Source organism: Mesoplodon densirostris, chromosome 2 (genome assembly GCF_025265405.1).
Source record: "Mesoplodon densirostris isolate mMesDen1 chromosome 2, mMesDen1 primary haplotype, whole genome shotgun sequence".
NCBI lineage: Eukaryota > Metazoa > Chordata > Mammalia > Artiodactyla > Ziphiidae > Mesoplodon > Mesoplodon densirostris.
In genome coordinates, this window is record NC_082662.1 from 445,729 (window position 1) to 461,158 (window position 15,430).

General features: G+C 68.5%; 1 protein-coding gene across 1 annotated transcript; it reads right to left on the reverse strand.

Moving 5' to 3' along the window:
- Nucleotides 1-1,372: 1,372 nt before the first annotated feature.
- Nucleotides 1,373-15,316, reverse strand: ACAP3 (ArfGAP with coiled-coil, ankyrin repeat and PH domains 3). Its single transcript, XM_060088767.1, has 23 exons — nucleotides 15,188-15,316; nucleotides 11,299-11,356; nucleotides 10,481-10,600; nucleotides 10,219-10,272; nucleotides 8,971-9,029; nucleotides 8,367-8,550; nucleotides 7,885-7,929; nucleotides 7,651-7,746; nucleotides 7,496-7,570; nucleotides 6,355-6,467; nucleotides 6,218-6,269; nucleotides 5,893-5,993; nucleotides 5,708-5,819; nucleotides 5,265-5,473; nucleotides 5,118-5,187; nucleotides 4,905-4,999; nucleotides 4,622-4,827; nucleotides 4,345-4,449; nucleotides 3,229-3,327; nucleotides 2,925-3,145; nucleotides 2,613-2,722; nucleotides 2,392-2,502; nucleotides 1,373-2,304 (listed from the first exon to the last, which is right to left on the reverse strand). The coding sequence occupies exons 1-23, from the start codon at nucleotides 15,232-15,234 to the stop codon at nucleotides 2,157-2,159; spliced, it is 2,490 nt and encodes an 829-aa protein (XP_059944750.1). The 5' UTR covers nucleotides 15,235-15,316; the 3' UTR covers nucleotides 1,373-2,156.
- Nucleotides 15,317-15,430: the final 114 nt, after the last annotated feature.

Consider the following 15,430-nt stretch of genomic DNA (forward strand, 5'->3'; position numbering starts at 1 on the left):
GCAGGAGTGTGCGCGCGTGCGTGAGGTGGGGGGGCAGCCCAAGGGAGTGTGTCTGTCTGGTGTCAGTGCCATACGTCTGCGTGTTTCCAAGCATCAACACGTCTGTCTACACCTCCGTGTAGGTGTGTGCAGGCATCGGGCAGAGCCTCCCTTGCTCAGGGCCAGTGGGAGGCAGGGCAGGGCCAGGCCCGGGCGCTCAGTGACCTGGGCCCGCTTTGCAGTACAATGAATGGATGATTCTACCTGGTGGCTGGAGTGTGTCCTGCCGCGCCCACCCCCCACCCCCTGAGCGAGCTGAAAACCTCAGACCACACCTCCACATCCTCAGTCACGGGCACGGCGGGAGCTGGGGAACGGGAGGACATGGGGCCAGAGCTTGCCCAGGGGACAAGGCCAGGTCCAGAGCATCCTCGCCAGTTGGTGTCCATCCAGAGAAGGGCAGAGGGGCCAGGGAATGGGGTGTCAGGAGTTGGTTTTAATCAAAGCAGCCCTGGGGGCCTCCCTGGTGGCGCAAGTGGTTGAGAGTCCGCCTGCCAATGCAGGGGATACGGGTTCGTGCCCCGGTCTGGGAGGGTCCCATATGCCGCGGAGCGGCTGGGCCCGTGAGCCATGGCCGCTGAGCCTGCGCGTCCGGAGCCTGCGCGTCCGGAGCCTGTGCTCCGCAACGGGGGAGGCCACAACAGTGAGAGGCCCGCATACCGCAAAAAAAAAAAAAAAAAAAAGCAGCCCTGGCTTCCATCAGGGTTCTGGCTTACTACGTGCTTTGGGGGCACGACGGGTGCTGTCCCACACAGGGCCTCCCCTTGGGGAAAGCAGGGGGCACAGAGGACCCCCCCTCCCCAGCCGGGACAGAGCGGAGTGAGGTGGGCGAGGCGAGGTGGCAGGTGCAAGCGGCCGTTTATTAACTGTGATCTGGAGCGGAGGTGGGTCCCGCCAGCCAGCCGAGGCCACAGCAAAGGCCCTGATGCAGGCAGTGGGGCGGGAGGCGGGGGCAGAGCTCAAGCAGGGAGAGAGGAAGGCTCTCTAGGGGCCGCAGCCAGCAGGAGAGGGAGCTGGGAGCCCAGTTCGCACCCACCTTGCTGCCCATGGGGCCTCCCTGGGCAGTCTTTGCATAGTGAGCAACCAACTGGCCTAGGCCTGGCCGAGGGCCCGAGTTGGGGAGAGGCCCAGCCGGTGCCCCAGGGCTCTGGGAAGGGGAATGCAGAAGGCATCAGAGGGCCCTGGGGAGTGAGCCGAGGCCCCATGTGCAGAGCCGGAGGTGTGGGCGGGGAAAGGCTGGCGAGGGGGCAGGCCTGAGCTGCAGGCGCCTCCCCTAGCAGCAGGCAGAGCTGGGGGTCAAAGTGGTCCTTGAGTCCAGAGAAAAGACGCGAGACAAAGTGAGAACGAGGTCATTGTAGAAAACCCCTCAGTCCGTGACAAAGGATGTCGCATGTAGGGGTGGGAAGAGCCACACCCCTGCCACCCGCTGTGGGAAAAGCGGGGGGGATGGGTGGGGCTGCGGGGCACGAGGGCCTGCGTGGCCAGCCACACGGCCTCGGGACATCCGCACCCAGCCAGGGCTGAGGCCCCAGGCCAGAGCCCCCCAAGCACCCAAGAAGCCCAGCCCGGGTGCTGGGGTCACTAAGTGAGGTACGCGGGTTGATCCCCTGGATGGGCGGCCCCTTCTGCCCTCGCCACGTGCTGGTGGCCAGCCACCAGCCCCAGGGCCTAGTGGAGGGGTTCCGGGGGTGTGGGAGGGCCCCTACTAGCAGGTCAGTGTTCTTGGGCAGTAAAGTGGGGGCACAAGGTGACACAGGCCCTGAGGGCAGAGTGGGGCACCAAGCGGAGTGGGCCCCAGGGATAGAGGGGCACGAGGTGACACGGGCCTGGGGGAGCAGAGAGGGGCACGAGGCGACGTGGGGCCTTGAGAGTGGTTTGTGACACGAGCAACCCAGGCCCCCTAGGGAGGGGTCACCCGAAGACACAGGGTCCCTGGGTGAGGTGATGCAGCGCCTCCCGGGGGAGACATGGAGCTTCAGGAGACTCAGTGCCGGGGTCCTGCTCCGGGCCGTGGGGGTCAGGGCAGCTCCGAGGCGGGTGGAGCAGGCAGTGAGGCTCCAGGAGCTCCGGGGCTCTCAGGAAATGGGCCGGTGGGGTCCCGCCAAGGCCCGGCCACCCTAGCTCTCATCCAGGTGGAGGCTGATGAACTCCTGGATGCACCTGCGGTACTGGAGCTCGGTGGGGCTGCTGCCAGCCAGGGGGCCCGGCTGGCCGGGGGCCGCCTCGGCCTCACGCATCTCCTCGGCCATGCGCGCCAGACGGAGACTGGAGGAGGGAGGGCCTCGTGAGGCGCTTCCACCCGCCGCCCACTTCCCGCCGCGCCCCCCCCCGCCGCCCCCGTGCTGTGCTCACAGCGTGACGATGTCTGCATTGGCCTCCTGAACTGCTATGCTCAGTGGGTCCTGCTGCGTGTGGTCCAAGGCATGCTGGTCCGCCCCCCGCTTCAAGAACAGGCAGACCTGGCTGAGGGCGGAGGGGCAGGTCGGGGCGGGCCCTGGCAGGTGACCCGGGCCCAAGGGGGGCGAGGGGGGGTGGGGGAGAGGGGGCAAGGGGCCGGCCCTCCCACGACTTACCCGGTGCGGCCCAGGAGCGTGGCATGGTGCAGGGGCGCCCGGCCTCGGCTGTCTCTTTGGTTCACGTCCGCTCCGTTTTGCAGGAGGAATTCACAGATGATCAAGGAACCCTGGGGGGTGGGTGGGGGGTGGGTTCAGACCAAGCGGAGCCACAGAAATGGCCCTTTGCAGGGCCCCTGCCCCCACCCCCATACCCCCCAACCCCACCCCGACGCCACCCTGGGCGCCCCAGCAGGACCAAGCCCGGTCCTCAGCGGAGGGCAAGGGGCCCGCGTGCGCGCCGTGGAAGGGTGCGACCCCGCACCCACTTACCCCCAGCACGGCCTGCACCAGCGGCGTCTTGCCCTCATCCTCCGCGTCGGCCCAGTTGACCTCGGCTCCTTGCGCCAGAGCCGCAGCCAGTGCGGGGAGGTCTCGAGCGCGCGCCGCGCGGTGCGCCAGTAGCCCGGGGTGCAGCTCGCGCACATCCGCCAGGCCCCAGGCCTCCGCCTCTCCATCTGCCTCGCCACTGGACTCCTCCGACTCGGCACCCTCTGCGAGGAGGGGGAGGTCAGGGCCGCTGACCCGGCCCGCGGTGGGGGACAGGTGGCCCGGGACTGGGGAGCTGCGCACCCACCCTCCTCAGTGACGCGGTCCACCACGGAGCCCGCGCCGAAGGCCAGAACGTCCGAGCTGCCGTCCGAGCTGCCCCCTAAGCCGCTGTCACTGCTCAGACCTGCAGGGTCCGCAAGCAGAGGAGGCCCTGAGCGCTGCTGCCTGCTCCGACAGCCCTGGGGCAGGGCTGGCACCCCACCCACCCTCCGGGGGATGCTGGGGGGTGAGGCAGAGGGGAGCCCTGCCCAGGATGGGAGGAAAGGGGAGAGAATCAAGTAGCAGCTTGAGGGAGCCAGGATCGCCAGTCCCCCAGGAGCACAGCCACAGGTGGAAGTCCGCCCTCTCACGTCAGCCCTAGCTGTGGCCCGTGCAGGCGGGGCGGTCACCGCCCAGAGGCGGGGTCTTTGCCAAGCCCCAGACACAGCCCCAGGCCACAGCGAGCGAGCGAACTTGGCCCTGCTCACCCGAGGGCAGACCTCACAGATGAGACCAGGCTGAGGGATGGTGAGACGGCGCCCTCTGCTGCCCGAGGGGACCTCCATCACCCCAGCAGCCCGACCAGTTCTTGGCCCCAACCTACGCCTTCTGCCCACGTGCCCCAGGCCAGTGGGTGCCGACAGACGGTTAACGGGGAGAGCGCTGACTTGTAGCATTTGCCCCCCGACCTCCAGAAGGGGTTGGGGAGGATGCACACAGCGGTCTCTCGGGATCTGGTCCGGCCCCCAGCAGGCACGTGCACACGTGCATGGGCACACGCCCACGCATATACACACGTATGCCCGTGCACTCACAGGCATTCACCTGTGTGCACAGTCGCGCCCTTACACACACATTCCTGTGTGCACACAGCACACGCGCCCACGTCACTCCTGAGGGTCATGGCCCCAGCCTCCAAGCCAGTGGCCAAATTACCCCCGGCCCCTCGAGACACTATCCCAGCCTCAGCCCTGCTTGACCTCCAAACTCTCCCCATCCCCAGACCAGTCCCTCCTGCGAGGAAAGCCCGTCCCTCCGGTCCCTGAGCGAGTGGCCGCGGCTGTCCCGCACTCATCCGCCCTCCGGGCGAGCGGGCCTGGCCCCTGCCCTGCTGCTCCTGCTGAGCAGGGGTGTGTGGGGGGGTGGGCAGCAGGGGACTTACTGCGTGGACCGGCTGCAGCAGCCCCCGCGTCAAAGTAGGAGAAGAGGGAGTCCAGCTCATCCGGGCAGAAGAGGGAGTCCCTGCGGAACCTGGGCTCCGTGGAGCCTGCAGGGCGGGAACCAGGCCGCGGTGGGCGGTGGGCAGAGCTTGGGGTGCCCGTGAGCCCTGCCCACCCCTCCTGCCACCCCCCCACCCCGGCCTCCCTGGGATCCAGGGTCTGGAGGCTCACGTCCTGCCCAGGCCTGTGAGCTGGGGCGCACCTGCCAGCCCCTCCCACCTGAGCACAGAGCAGCCACGGAGGGCGGGACGGGCTCCACCCGGATTTGGCTGCGGCGGGTGGTGCGCGCACGGGGGGAGCTGCGGTGGCGCTGGCACCTCTGCGCCCGCCAGCGCCGTGGGGCCTCCCGGGCCGGTGCCGAGGGCGGCCTCCGCACGAACTTCTTTTCCACGTATTTGTCCTTGATCCAGGCCTCCTTGTCCTGCCTGGACCAGGACCAGACGTGAGGCTGCGCTCGGGGGCCGGGGGTCCCCTGGCCCCGCCCAGGCTGCCCCCACCTCACCTGGGGCTGCCGGCCGTGGGCTTCCTGCTGCCCGGCCCCTCACACTGGGCCTCGTAGATCTGGTTCACGGTGCTGTTTCCCAGCTCACACATCAGCTGGCAGGAGAGGGTGGTGTGGGCATCAGCGCAGCTCACCGAACGCCCCCCAAGCTTGCAGACCTGGCTCCCGCCCCCCGCCCCCAGCCACCAAGCGGCCTGTGATGGCCCCCCACACCTTCAGCAGCTCCGGCTCCCACGAGTCCAGGGTCAGGGACCGCACCTTGGAACAGTGGACGCCCAGGCTCCTGGATGGCGAGGCAGGGGGAGGGGAGTCAGGGCACGCCGCGGCCCCCACGCCCCACCTGCCACCCGAGGGTCCCACCTGTGGATGCCCGAGCACTCGATGCAGAGCAGCACGCCCAGGTTGATGCTGGCCCAGCGCGGGTCCGGCCGCCCGCAGTCGCCGCACTGGCCGTTCCCGGCCACGTGCTGCACGCGCCGCAGCGCGCTCTCGCCCTTGACGCTACGTTCCCGGGAGTCCGTGGCAGAGTCGATGCTGCTGGTGGACGGGGACGCCGTGCGGTCCAGCCTCTGGAGACAGGGTGAGGGGTCGCTCAGCCCTATGGGAGCTCCAGCCCCAGTCTGCCCAGCGGAGCCCCTCCTCCTCCCCAGACGCAGGTGCCGGCACAGGCCGAGGTCCCTGAGGCCCGAGCCTGCGCCCGCACGTGTGCACACACTCATGTGCGCGTACACACAATGCACACGCGTGCTTGCGTGTGGCCTGCGGGAGCTGTGCACGCGTGTGCAGGGCGCTGGAGGGCCCACCTCACTGTAGCAGCTGTCGGGGCTCTCCCGGTAGGCGGATGCGATGCTGGCTTGCACAGCCTGAACCCACGCCTGCCGTAGCTTCTCCGAGTCGGCCTGCAGCATGCAGCTCCTGTGGGGAGGGGGCCGTCAGGCCGGGCGGGCAGGGGCTCCCTCCGCACCCGCCCTGGGCTGGGCCTCCTCACTTGGTGGGCGACACGACCTCAAAGCAGAACCTCCGCTCAATGTCCTCGCAGGGCTTCACAGAGCAGAGCCGGAGGTCGTCCACCACCACGGTCAGTACGTCCTGCGGGCGGCACCGCCGTGGCCCGTGCACTCAGCACCCAGCCCTGCCCCGCACCGACCGCCCGTCCACTGCTCCACTCAAGAGACACGGACCGGCTGAGACTTGAGTGGCCTCTGTCCCTGGCCACTCGGGCCTTGGGGCCCATCAGCGTCCTCAGCCCTGTGACGCCCCCCACCAATTGCCCACCCCAAGGCCCTGGGCGTTGCTGCCTGGGCCCAGCGCACCTTGAGCTTCTTCTGGTAGACCAGCTGGCTGTTCTGGATGGAGAACCAGCGCCTGGGCAGGGGGATGGGCCAGGAGGGGTCAGGCCAGGCCGGCCCCACGTCTGCCCTGCACCCCCTGAGGAAGGGCCCTCCCTTACCGGTTCCACGTCTTGAAGGCGTTGCTGGCCCTCTTGAAGAGGTAGCCCTCCATCACCACACCACTGGGAGCGTCCACGTCAAACTCCACCTTGGGCTCATCGTAGGAGAAGTCCTGGGGGTGGTCGGAGCCCGGCCCCCAGTGAGCACCCACCCGCGGCTGCGGGGACACTGCCGCCCTCTCGGGCTGCCCCAGAGGCAAGGTGGAGGGGGGGTCTTCACAGCCGCTTCCTGACCCGAAACCCCGTGGGGGCAAATGCTTCCCGTCACAGCTGGGGGCCCGGAGAGCTCCAGCCCCCACCCCCCAGCCTGGCAGAGCAGCAGGCTCTGGGATCAGGAAGGAAGCTGTCCCCCATTCATGTCGCCAGCTGGGCTGCTCTGGCCAGCCTGACAGAGCTCCATTCACGCGGGCTGGGGAGACACTGAGCGTTGTCCTGGGTGCCCGGCAGTGGGAGAGGAGGCCCAGCCACCTGCTCCCCTGGCTGAGTGGGGGCGGGAAGGGACAGCTGCAGCTGCCCCCGTAGGGGACGCAGGGGACGCGGTCCCAGCTCAGCCACCTCCGCTGGAGCGGGCCGCGCGCGCTGGGAGCTGCGCCGGGGCCGTGGAGGTGTCCTTGGTGCTGAAACGCCGCGGGGCGGGAAGGGCAGAGGCCCTGCCCACCGGGGCCCCCTCCCCCCAGGGTGGGCGCCCACTCACCTGCAGCAGCGTCTGAGGGCGAGAGCAGGAGAGGCGGGAGGAGGGAGAGAACCAGTGAGTGCAGCCCTGCCCCCGCCCTGCCGGCTGGGGACTGTCAGCTCCGCCCCGCAGCCCGTCTCTGCCCCGGGCCGCGCCAGGCCAGCTGTGGCCGGCCAGACGAGGCCGCAGTAGGATCCCCGTCCCAGCTGCAGCCCCAGCGTCTGTGGGCTGAGGGGGCTGGCGCTGGTGTCTAAGTGACCGTTCCACTGTGCTGAGACCCTGAGGGTGGGGACCCCCGCCTCTGACTGCAGTTCAAAGACAGATCAGAGTCAGCCTGAGAGTGGGTGGGCCTGGGGAGGGACGGGGCGCGTGTCTGTGCGCTGGGCCCCCCAGGTCCTCGCGTGGAGCGGGGTGAGGGGCGGTGGACCCGGGGCCCCTCGGGGCGCGGCCAGGGCTGCAGGGCCTCACCCGCTGCTGGATGGCCGCGTGCTTGCGCTCCATCTCCCGCTTTTCCACTGCCGAGTCGATCACCAGCTGGTCCAGCTGTGGGGAAGGGCACAGAGAGGGACGTGGACCCCCTCCCCTGACCAGCTGGCCCCGGGGCCCCCTCCCCAAAGGCTCACCTCAGCCGCCAGCTTTTTCATGTAGGGGTCCAGCTGGTGCAGCAGGCTGTAGCCCTGCTGGAAGAAGCTGTACTGGGCGTGCATGAAGGACAGCATCTGGGGGGTGGGGGGCACGCAGGTGAGGCCCCGCCCCAGGGGCAGTGGCTGGGGCCCCAGCTTTTGCACCCACACCCAGCACGCCTGCGGCACGTGCCTATACTTGAGGGCAACCCCTCCCCCTCATCCAGCACTCACAGAATCCAAAATCTCAAACTTCTTCTTGGCCTGGAGAACGTTGATCTGCCAGGGGAGGAGTGAACAGGTGAAGGGGCGTCAGGGCCAAGGTTGGGCCACGACCTGGGCCTCGCCACACTGTCCACTCAGGGTGCTGTGGTCCCCCGAGACCTCCAGCTCATCTTCGGCTCCCTGAACTGGTGCCCATCCATGCTCTCATGGTCGCAGTTCAGGACACTGGGCCCCTCCCATAGGGAACGCCACAGATTCTCTCCCTTTTGCTCCAAGTCCCTCCAAGCCCTGCCTCAGCAAGGCCTTCGAGGCCTCCGCCCCCTGCAGCCCACAGCCCTGGCTTGTCCCTGGCCCATCCCCACCTCAGGCCTTTGCATGGGCATCCGCCCCCCATGTCCGTTCCCAAGCATCTCAAGTTTTCTCAAGCCACAGGGGCCCCTCCAGACACCAGCCCCCTGTCTGCAGGGACACAGGAACGCCCAGGGGCTGACCTGGAGCACATAGTCCAGCGCCAGGTGGCGGAAGCACTTCCGGGCGAGGACCAGGGCACCCGCGGCCTCCTCCGCCTCGTGGGGCCGGTGCCTCGGGGCCTGGGCGTTCCTTGCCAGGGACAGCTCCATGTCCTCCCGGACCCTGTCGAACTGCTTCTTAGTCTCCTTGAACTTGCGCACATCTCTGGAGGCCGGTGGGCGTCACGTCAGGGGGTCCGAAGGGGGTGTACACAGGGTCTCCCAGCTCTAGGAAATGCCCTCCCTGCTCCCAGCTCCTCTGTGCTCCAGAGCCTCCTGCCCCGCTCCCGCCCCCCGCCCCCGCCAGCCACCGCTCCCTGCGTCTTCCTCCTCAGGCCCCTCCCCCTTCACAACCTCACTCCCAGGATTGGTCCAGCCTGGGGGGACCCCCAGCCTCACCCCGGACTCCAGACTCTCCACTCGGGGGGTCCCCAGCTGTACACACAGCACTGAGCCGAGACCCTGCCAAGGCCCCCGGACCCCCCCCAGATCAAGCGTAGCTGCGTCTGCTCCCCCTTCCAGCGTGGGTGTCACCCTGACACCTCCCGGGGCCGGGAGAGGTCAGGCCTCCCTCGGGGCCACTCACTCTTTGACGAAGTTGTGGAGCTGTTGCCGCACAGACCTCTGGGCCTGGTCAAACAGGATCTGGGGGCAAAGGAGGGTGCGGGTGTCAGGCGTCTGTCCCCACATGACCCCAGAGGCCAGGCCCCTGTCCCCTCAGGTGAGAACCAGGGAAAGGCCCGTCCAGCCCCACCCTCACAGAGCCAGCCTCACAGGGTCACGGGCCCCCAGGCCTGGGTTGGCGGCCAGAGACGACAGCTGTGACCGCCTGCCCGTCCCCCCACCTGGCTCTCAGCCGGACCAGAAGCCATCGCTGTCCCAGATGGACCCCCTCCTATGGTCCACCCCACATCAGCCCGGACAGGGCAGGCGCACACAGAGTCCCGAGGGACACCCATCGCCCAGGCCTTGGGAGGCCACCTGGGGGATGCCCAGCCCTGCGGTAAGAGGGATGGAGATGCCGCCGGAGCTCCCAAATCTGGCCTGGGGGCAGGGTGGGGCCTCCCTGCAGCACTGGCTGGACCCAGAATCAGACCCCTCAACGCAGAGAGAGCACTGGGGCCTAACCAGGAACAGACAGACAGACACATGGGGGCAGGACAACAAGCCATCCGCCGCTGGTTTATTTCTGAACTTCCCCTACAGGGGATGGGCCCCTTGTTTAGTCTGGGGCTCTGGTTTCCAGGCCACGGTCTGACCACCCACGTGTGCCTCAGTCTGTTCTGTGTGTCCACAGTGGGGGCCCTGAGGGGCTCAAGGTCACGCAGACCCAGTCCGGGTAGCAGCGGGGTTGGGAGTCATACGATAGCTGTGGGGTCAGCCTGGGAGATACTTCCGTCGCCTGGCCCATGACCCCTGCCGGGTGGCCCTGGATGACCCTCTAAGGCCTTGCCCACCCCAAGCCCCCACTGCCCTCAGCCCCGGGCAGGGTCGAGGTGCCTCCCAGCTGGCTGTCCGACCCTCACCTGGGACACAGCAGTGTCTCCGTGATGTGCCCCCCACCCCCAGCCAGACTGCAGGAGCAGAAACGTGGCCTCCCCCACCGCCCGCCCCTGCCAGCTCAGCTCTAGCGCATGGAGCCAGCCCAGAGCCTTCCAGGCTGGGCGGGGCCTGCAGGGAGCCCGCAGGGGTGGGGGCGGGGGCTGCCTGGGATGGGGGTGGATGGGACAACCGATCATGAAGTCAGGTGGGTGGGCCCTGCCCTCTCCTCCCCTCTCCTCCCCTCCGCCCCCCCCATCGCCCCCCACTCCCCCACCCCCCAGCCAGGGCTCACCATGTGGTAGGTGACCATCTCCTGCAGGCTGTCTCCGAACCTCTGCAGACATTCCTGGGGGCAGGGTGGGTGGGTGGGGGAAGACCCTTGCTCAGATGGGACGGCTGTGCCCCCAGTGTCCGGCACCTCCCGCCCACAGGCCGCAGAGCAGCCCCCGCAGCCCAGCGCAGACGCCCACCTGCTCCCAAGGCCAGGGCACCCTGAGGGGCTGCCTGCCCTTGCCCACCCCTGACTAGAGGTCAGAGGTCAGCTGCCCCCTCACCGAGATGACGGTGTCGCCCTGGCACTGCTGGGACAGGTCACGGACGCCACTCACGAAGAGCCTGTTGGTGGTGACGTAGGCCTTGCCAGCCTCGATCACGCCGCTGCACAGCTTCACCAGCTGCAGACGGGACGACGGGTGGGCAACACTCACAGCACCAAGAGGCCAGGCCACTCGGGCGGGACCCGGACGGGCAGCCGGGTTCAGCTCAGGGTCCGTCAGTGCCCGGGACACAGCTGCCCCCGAGCAGCCCCGGGCGGGAAGGGAAGGCCACTGCCCGCCCGCCTGCCCACCCTCCTGAGCCCACCTGGCGCTGGGGGACAGCTTGGCGTGCCCCAGGTCTCAGTTCCAGGGTGGGAGGTGGGAGCGGGGGAGGGAAGCCAGGAGCAGGGAACCCAGGGCCGGGGGGGCGTGGGGCCCTGGAAAAGGGTCAGCAGGGCCAGCCGGCGAGGGGCTCAGGGGCGCCGCCCCTCCTTCCTCCCTCTGGCTTTGAAGCCGGTGCCCTCCTCCCGCTCCTGCCTGTGCCCTTGGCCCCTAACTCAGGCACCTGGAGGCAGAGCCCCCTGGCAGCTGCCCCTGCGCCCTGCCAAGGCCCCCCACCCTGCTTGGCTTGGCGGGAGGAGACCCGGCAGACACAGGTGTGTGTGGGGAATGTACACCCCGGTATGGGTGTGACAGGCTGGTGATGGACAGGCCCACGTGCTGTGCACACGCACACTCGCGCTCACACTGGTGGCCGTGGGTGAGCTGGGCCAGGGCCGCGCGGGGGGCAGGGACAGTAGCCCCGGGCCCTCCGTGTGCCCCCAGGTCCCCCTCACCTTGTCCAGTTTGGCCTCGATCTCAACCACGTCCGTTTCCACCTCGTCGATAGTTGCCCTGCAACAGGGACAGGGTGGCTGGAGCCCCGCTTGCAGCGAGCCTCCCCCACCGACTCAGCTCGGCCTCGTCTCCCGGGCACCTCCCCAAAGGGGTCAGCAGTGGGAAGGGGCTACTCTGCCGATGGCCACTGGCTCCTGCAGGCCCACCTGCCTCCACGTGCCCCTCAAACAGACCAGGAGGTGGAGGCTGGCGGTGAGGGGGGATGGAAGAGGGAGGTGGGGAGGGGGCAGGACTGGGACCGTGACTCCAGAGTCGCAGAGCCACCAGGGCCCACTGCCACCCCAGGCAGACAGAGGCCCAGTTGGCTGTGACGCCCCCATCTGGGGTCTGTGGACGGGGTGGGGGGGTGCGGGAAGGGGGTGGTCAGACAGGTCCCTAGCACAGAGGGAGGGGCCGGGGCCCCGTGGAGGTGCACATGCAGGGCCTTGCTGGTCACCCGCCCTGGCCCAGGCCCTGCACCTCTCCAGGGCTCAGGGTTGACTGCGAACCCCATCTGGACCCCCCCACCCCTCAGCTTCTGCTGCAGCCCACCCTGGCCTGGGGCTGGCAGGCCCCAGGGCAGACCTGTCTCAGCAGCTCTGTGGCCCCGTGAGACGCCTGCAGAGGCGTGCCCCTACCTCCTGCCTACTCCCCAAGCTCAGAATACCAAGTAGGCCCTGTCTGCCAGGCAGGAGCAGTGGGCCAGACCCTGGAGGAGCCCACTCCCACGGGGGCGGCCTGCCAGTGGGGCTGCCTTGGGGAGGGAAGAGTTAATGTCTGACATCACCAGAGAAGCCAGTGGACGGAGAATCCCGGAAGGCAAGGCGAGAGGCAGATGGATCAGGCACGTGACACCCCCCAACACTCCGGGAACAGGAAATAGGGAAATAGGGCCAGGATCCTGCCCTCCCCACCCCACTCAGCTGGCGAGCTGGGCCCATCTGGCCTTCTGGGGACCAGGGACAACAGGGAAGGAGCTCCGGCCAGAGGCAGGGCCAGGGCCAGGGCAGGGCCAGGCAGAGAGAAGGCTGTCCAGGTCTAGCGGCCCCTCGCTGGCCCCTCGCTGCCCCCGCAGCTGGCAGAGGAGGGGCATGTTCCAGGGTTTCCCAGGCCTGGGGGGAGGGACTTAGTCCCTCACGCAGGGTGCAGCTCGGGATGCCCTCAATTAGGATGTATGGGGTGAGTGCCAGGCTGCCCCGTCAGGGACCTTGGACCGTCGTCCCACCACCCTCCTCCTCTCTGAGCAGCCCCTATCCCTTCCCCACGGGCTGAGGGGCATCGGAGTTCCAGAGAAGGAAGGGGTCAAAGGGGACGTCTGGTTGGACCCGTGGTAGCCCACGGCCCGCAGGTGCCCCCCCGAGACTGCAGGACCCTGACGGCTGCTGCAGCCTCCCCCTCCCCCTCCCCTGCCGAGGGTCCCAGAGAAGGGAAGGACCACCCACCCAGAAGACGGGGACGCGGCTCCTGGAGGCCCAGCCACCCCAACTGTCCTGGCCAGCTGCGTGGAGAGCTGTCACCCTTGGGCCGGGATGGGGGGTTGGTCCCTAGAGAGCTGGTGAGGGTGGGATGCACCAGAGGCTGACAAGTGTGCTCATGGGGACAAGGTGGGCGCTCAGCAGAGAGTCCGTCCCGGGGGCCCCACTCCCCTCAGGTCTCTCCTCCCCACCCCCATGGACCAAGGCCTCCTCTCCTGCTCTCCCTCCAGGATTTCCTCAACAGCTTGGATGCTGGGGAAGAGGGTGAGGCCAGCTCCCCGACCAGAGCCATGACTCAGCGCCTGAAGCCCCACCCAGGGGAGGGGGCACCAAGAACAAGGGGTGGGCAGCACCCCGCCGGTCTGAGAGAGTCTGGACCCCTCCAGCCACGTGCATCCGGGGCTGTGGGGCTCCCCCAGGCCAAGAGCGCATAGGCAGGGTCCCCCTTCCCAGGGCTGGGGCTCCGCATCGCTGACCACACTCTCCTGTCTGGCCCCGCCCTAACCCCCTGCCCCCAGGCTGGCCTCCAGGAAGTCCAGGTTACATGCTCAGCGGCGCTGACAAGGGGACCCCAGAAAAGCCTCAAAAGCCATCACATCTCAGCCCAACCAAAACCCACCCAGTGCAGCTTCTGTGGCCCAAGGTCGGGGGATCTCCTTGGACCTCAGCCCGGGCTTGGCTGGGCACGAGATCTCAAAGGAAACCTGGCAAAGCCCAGGCGCTGCTGCACCCACTGCCACACCGTGGGTGCCACCGGCGAGCAGGCTGGTGTGGGAGGGAAGGCCTGGAGGTGAATGGGGTGCCAGTGGCCCTGATCCAACTGGACAAGCTGGGCCTGGGCCCCACCGCGACGGGGAGGAGGAGCACGAGGCTCCGCAGCCGGGGGCCAGGGTGATGCTGCGGTGCTTCGGCCAGGACCAGGTCCCCAGCTGAGGCCCTGGCTACACCTCCGCCCGCCGCCTGGGCCGTGCTGGGGGCCCAGGATCACGGGTGCCGAGTCGCTTACACCCCCTCCCTCAAGCAGTCAGGAACAGAAAATGGGAGAACACAGAGGGTGGCCCGCAGCACTCTGCCCAGGACCTGGGGCCACTCTCTGGTCCGACCCCTACCCCTCATCCAGCCTTCCTTGGCCTTTGTTGCTGACCCCTTGTGTGGCGGTTGGGCAAGGGGCTGGCTCTAGGGAGTCAGGGGTAAGGGCACTGATGCTGAGGCCCACCAGACACCCACACACAGGCCCTCTGGCTAACACACCCCAAAGACCCAGCGCACGCGCACGCACACACACGCACGGCCAAGTGCGAGTGTGCAGAGGCATGGCAGATATGCACACATGCCATCAAACGTGCATGCACGCAGCAGCGCAGCGCACACGCAGACGGGTGTACTTGTGGATACGTGTATAAACACGTACCCCGTGCTGAGATCCACACAGGAACAAACTAACGTATGCTTACTGCCTAAACTCACACTTTTATGATACACACCCACTATGCATCTGTATTCACACCCAGAGGTGACACATGCACACGTGTGTGTGCACCCAGCACTAGTCTGGACGCACGCATCAAGCAGCCAGTCCAGGGGTGCAGCTCACCCACACATTCACGTCCAAGGTCTGGCACCTCAAGGGAGGGTGCAGGGGGGCAGAACTCACACGTGTGCACCCGAACACGAGCACAAGCATGAGCACCTGACACACGGGAGGTGCCCCGTTAAAGCAGATGCGCGCGCACCATGAACGTGTCCATACGGATAAGCCCGCCTGCACTCCCAGGAAGGACTAAAAGCACAAACCCAGGCCCGGCCACAGCGCAGAACCTCCACCAGTCCCTGGAACCCAGTCTGCTCTGTCAGCCCCCACCGCGCCAGGTGCCTAGGTCACTCCTGCCAAGCAGCCGCCCGAGGCCCTAACCGAGGCTCCAGCTGCCTGCCCCCTTGACTGCTCTGGGCACGAGGACCAAGACAGATTCCATGGGCAGAAGCCCCACGCACCCAGACGACCCTGGCCACAGCCAGGCTGCAGCGCCGGGCTAGGTCTCAGCCCTGTGCAGCTGGCCAGCACGAAGGTGCAGACACAAAGCGGGGCGGACACTCCCACGGAGAGGTGGCCGCGCCGGCGGCCGCCCCGCCCCACGCGCGCACCCTCCGCGCGCGGCGACCAGCACAAGGGGCATCTTTTGTTCCGGGCTCTCGGGCCGGGGCGCTGCGGGCTTTGTACAAGACGTGTCCTCCTGCTCTCGCCTCCGGCCCCGGCGCCGGGCACAAAGGTGGCACCGGCGCCCCCGCCCGCGCCCATCCCCCGGCGGCCCCGGGTGCCCCGAGGGGCGGCGACCCCGCGGATCACAAAGGGCCGCGCCGCGCCCCGGGGGCGCACCTGAATCGTGGCGAGTCCTTGATGCACTCCTCGAACTCCACCGTCATGGCTGCGGCGGCGCGAGGCGCTCACTGGCAGGAGGACCGCGGCGCCCCGAGCGGCATCCCCAGCCGGCCCGCCCGCCCGCGCCGCGCCGCGCCGCGCCGCACTCGGCGCCCGCCCGCCCCGGAACGAGGCCGCCGCGCCACCGCCCCGCCCCGCCTGTCACCGCTGGGGAACGTCGCCAAAGTCCGCCGCCCGCGC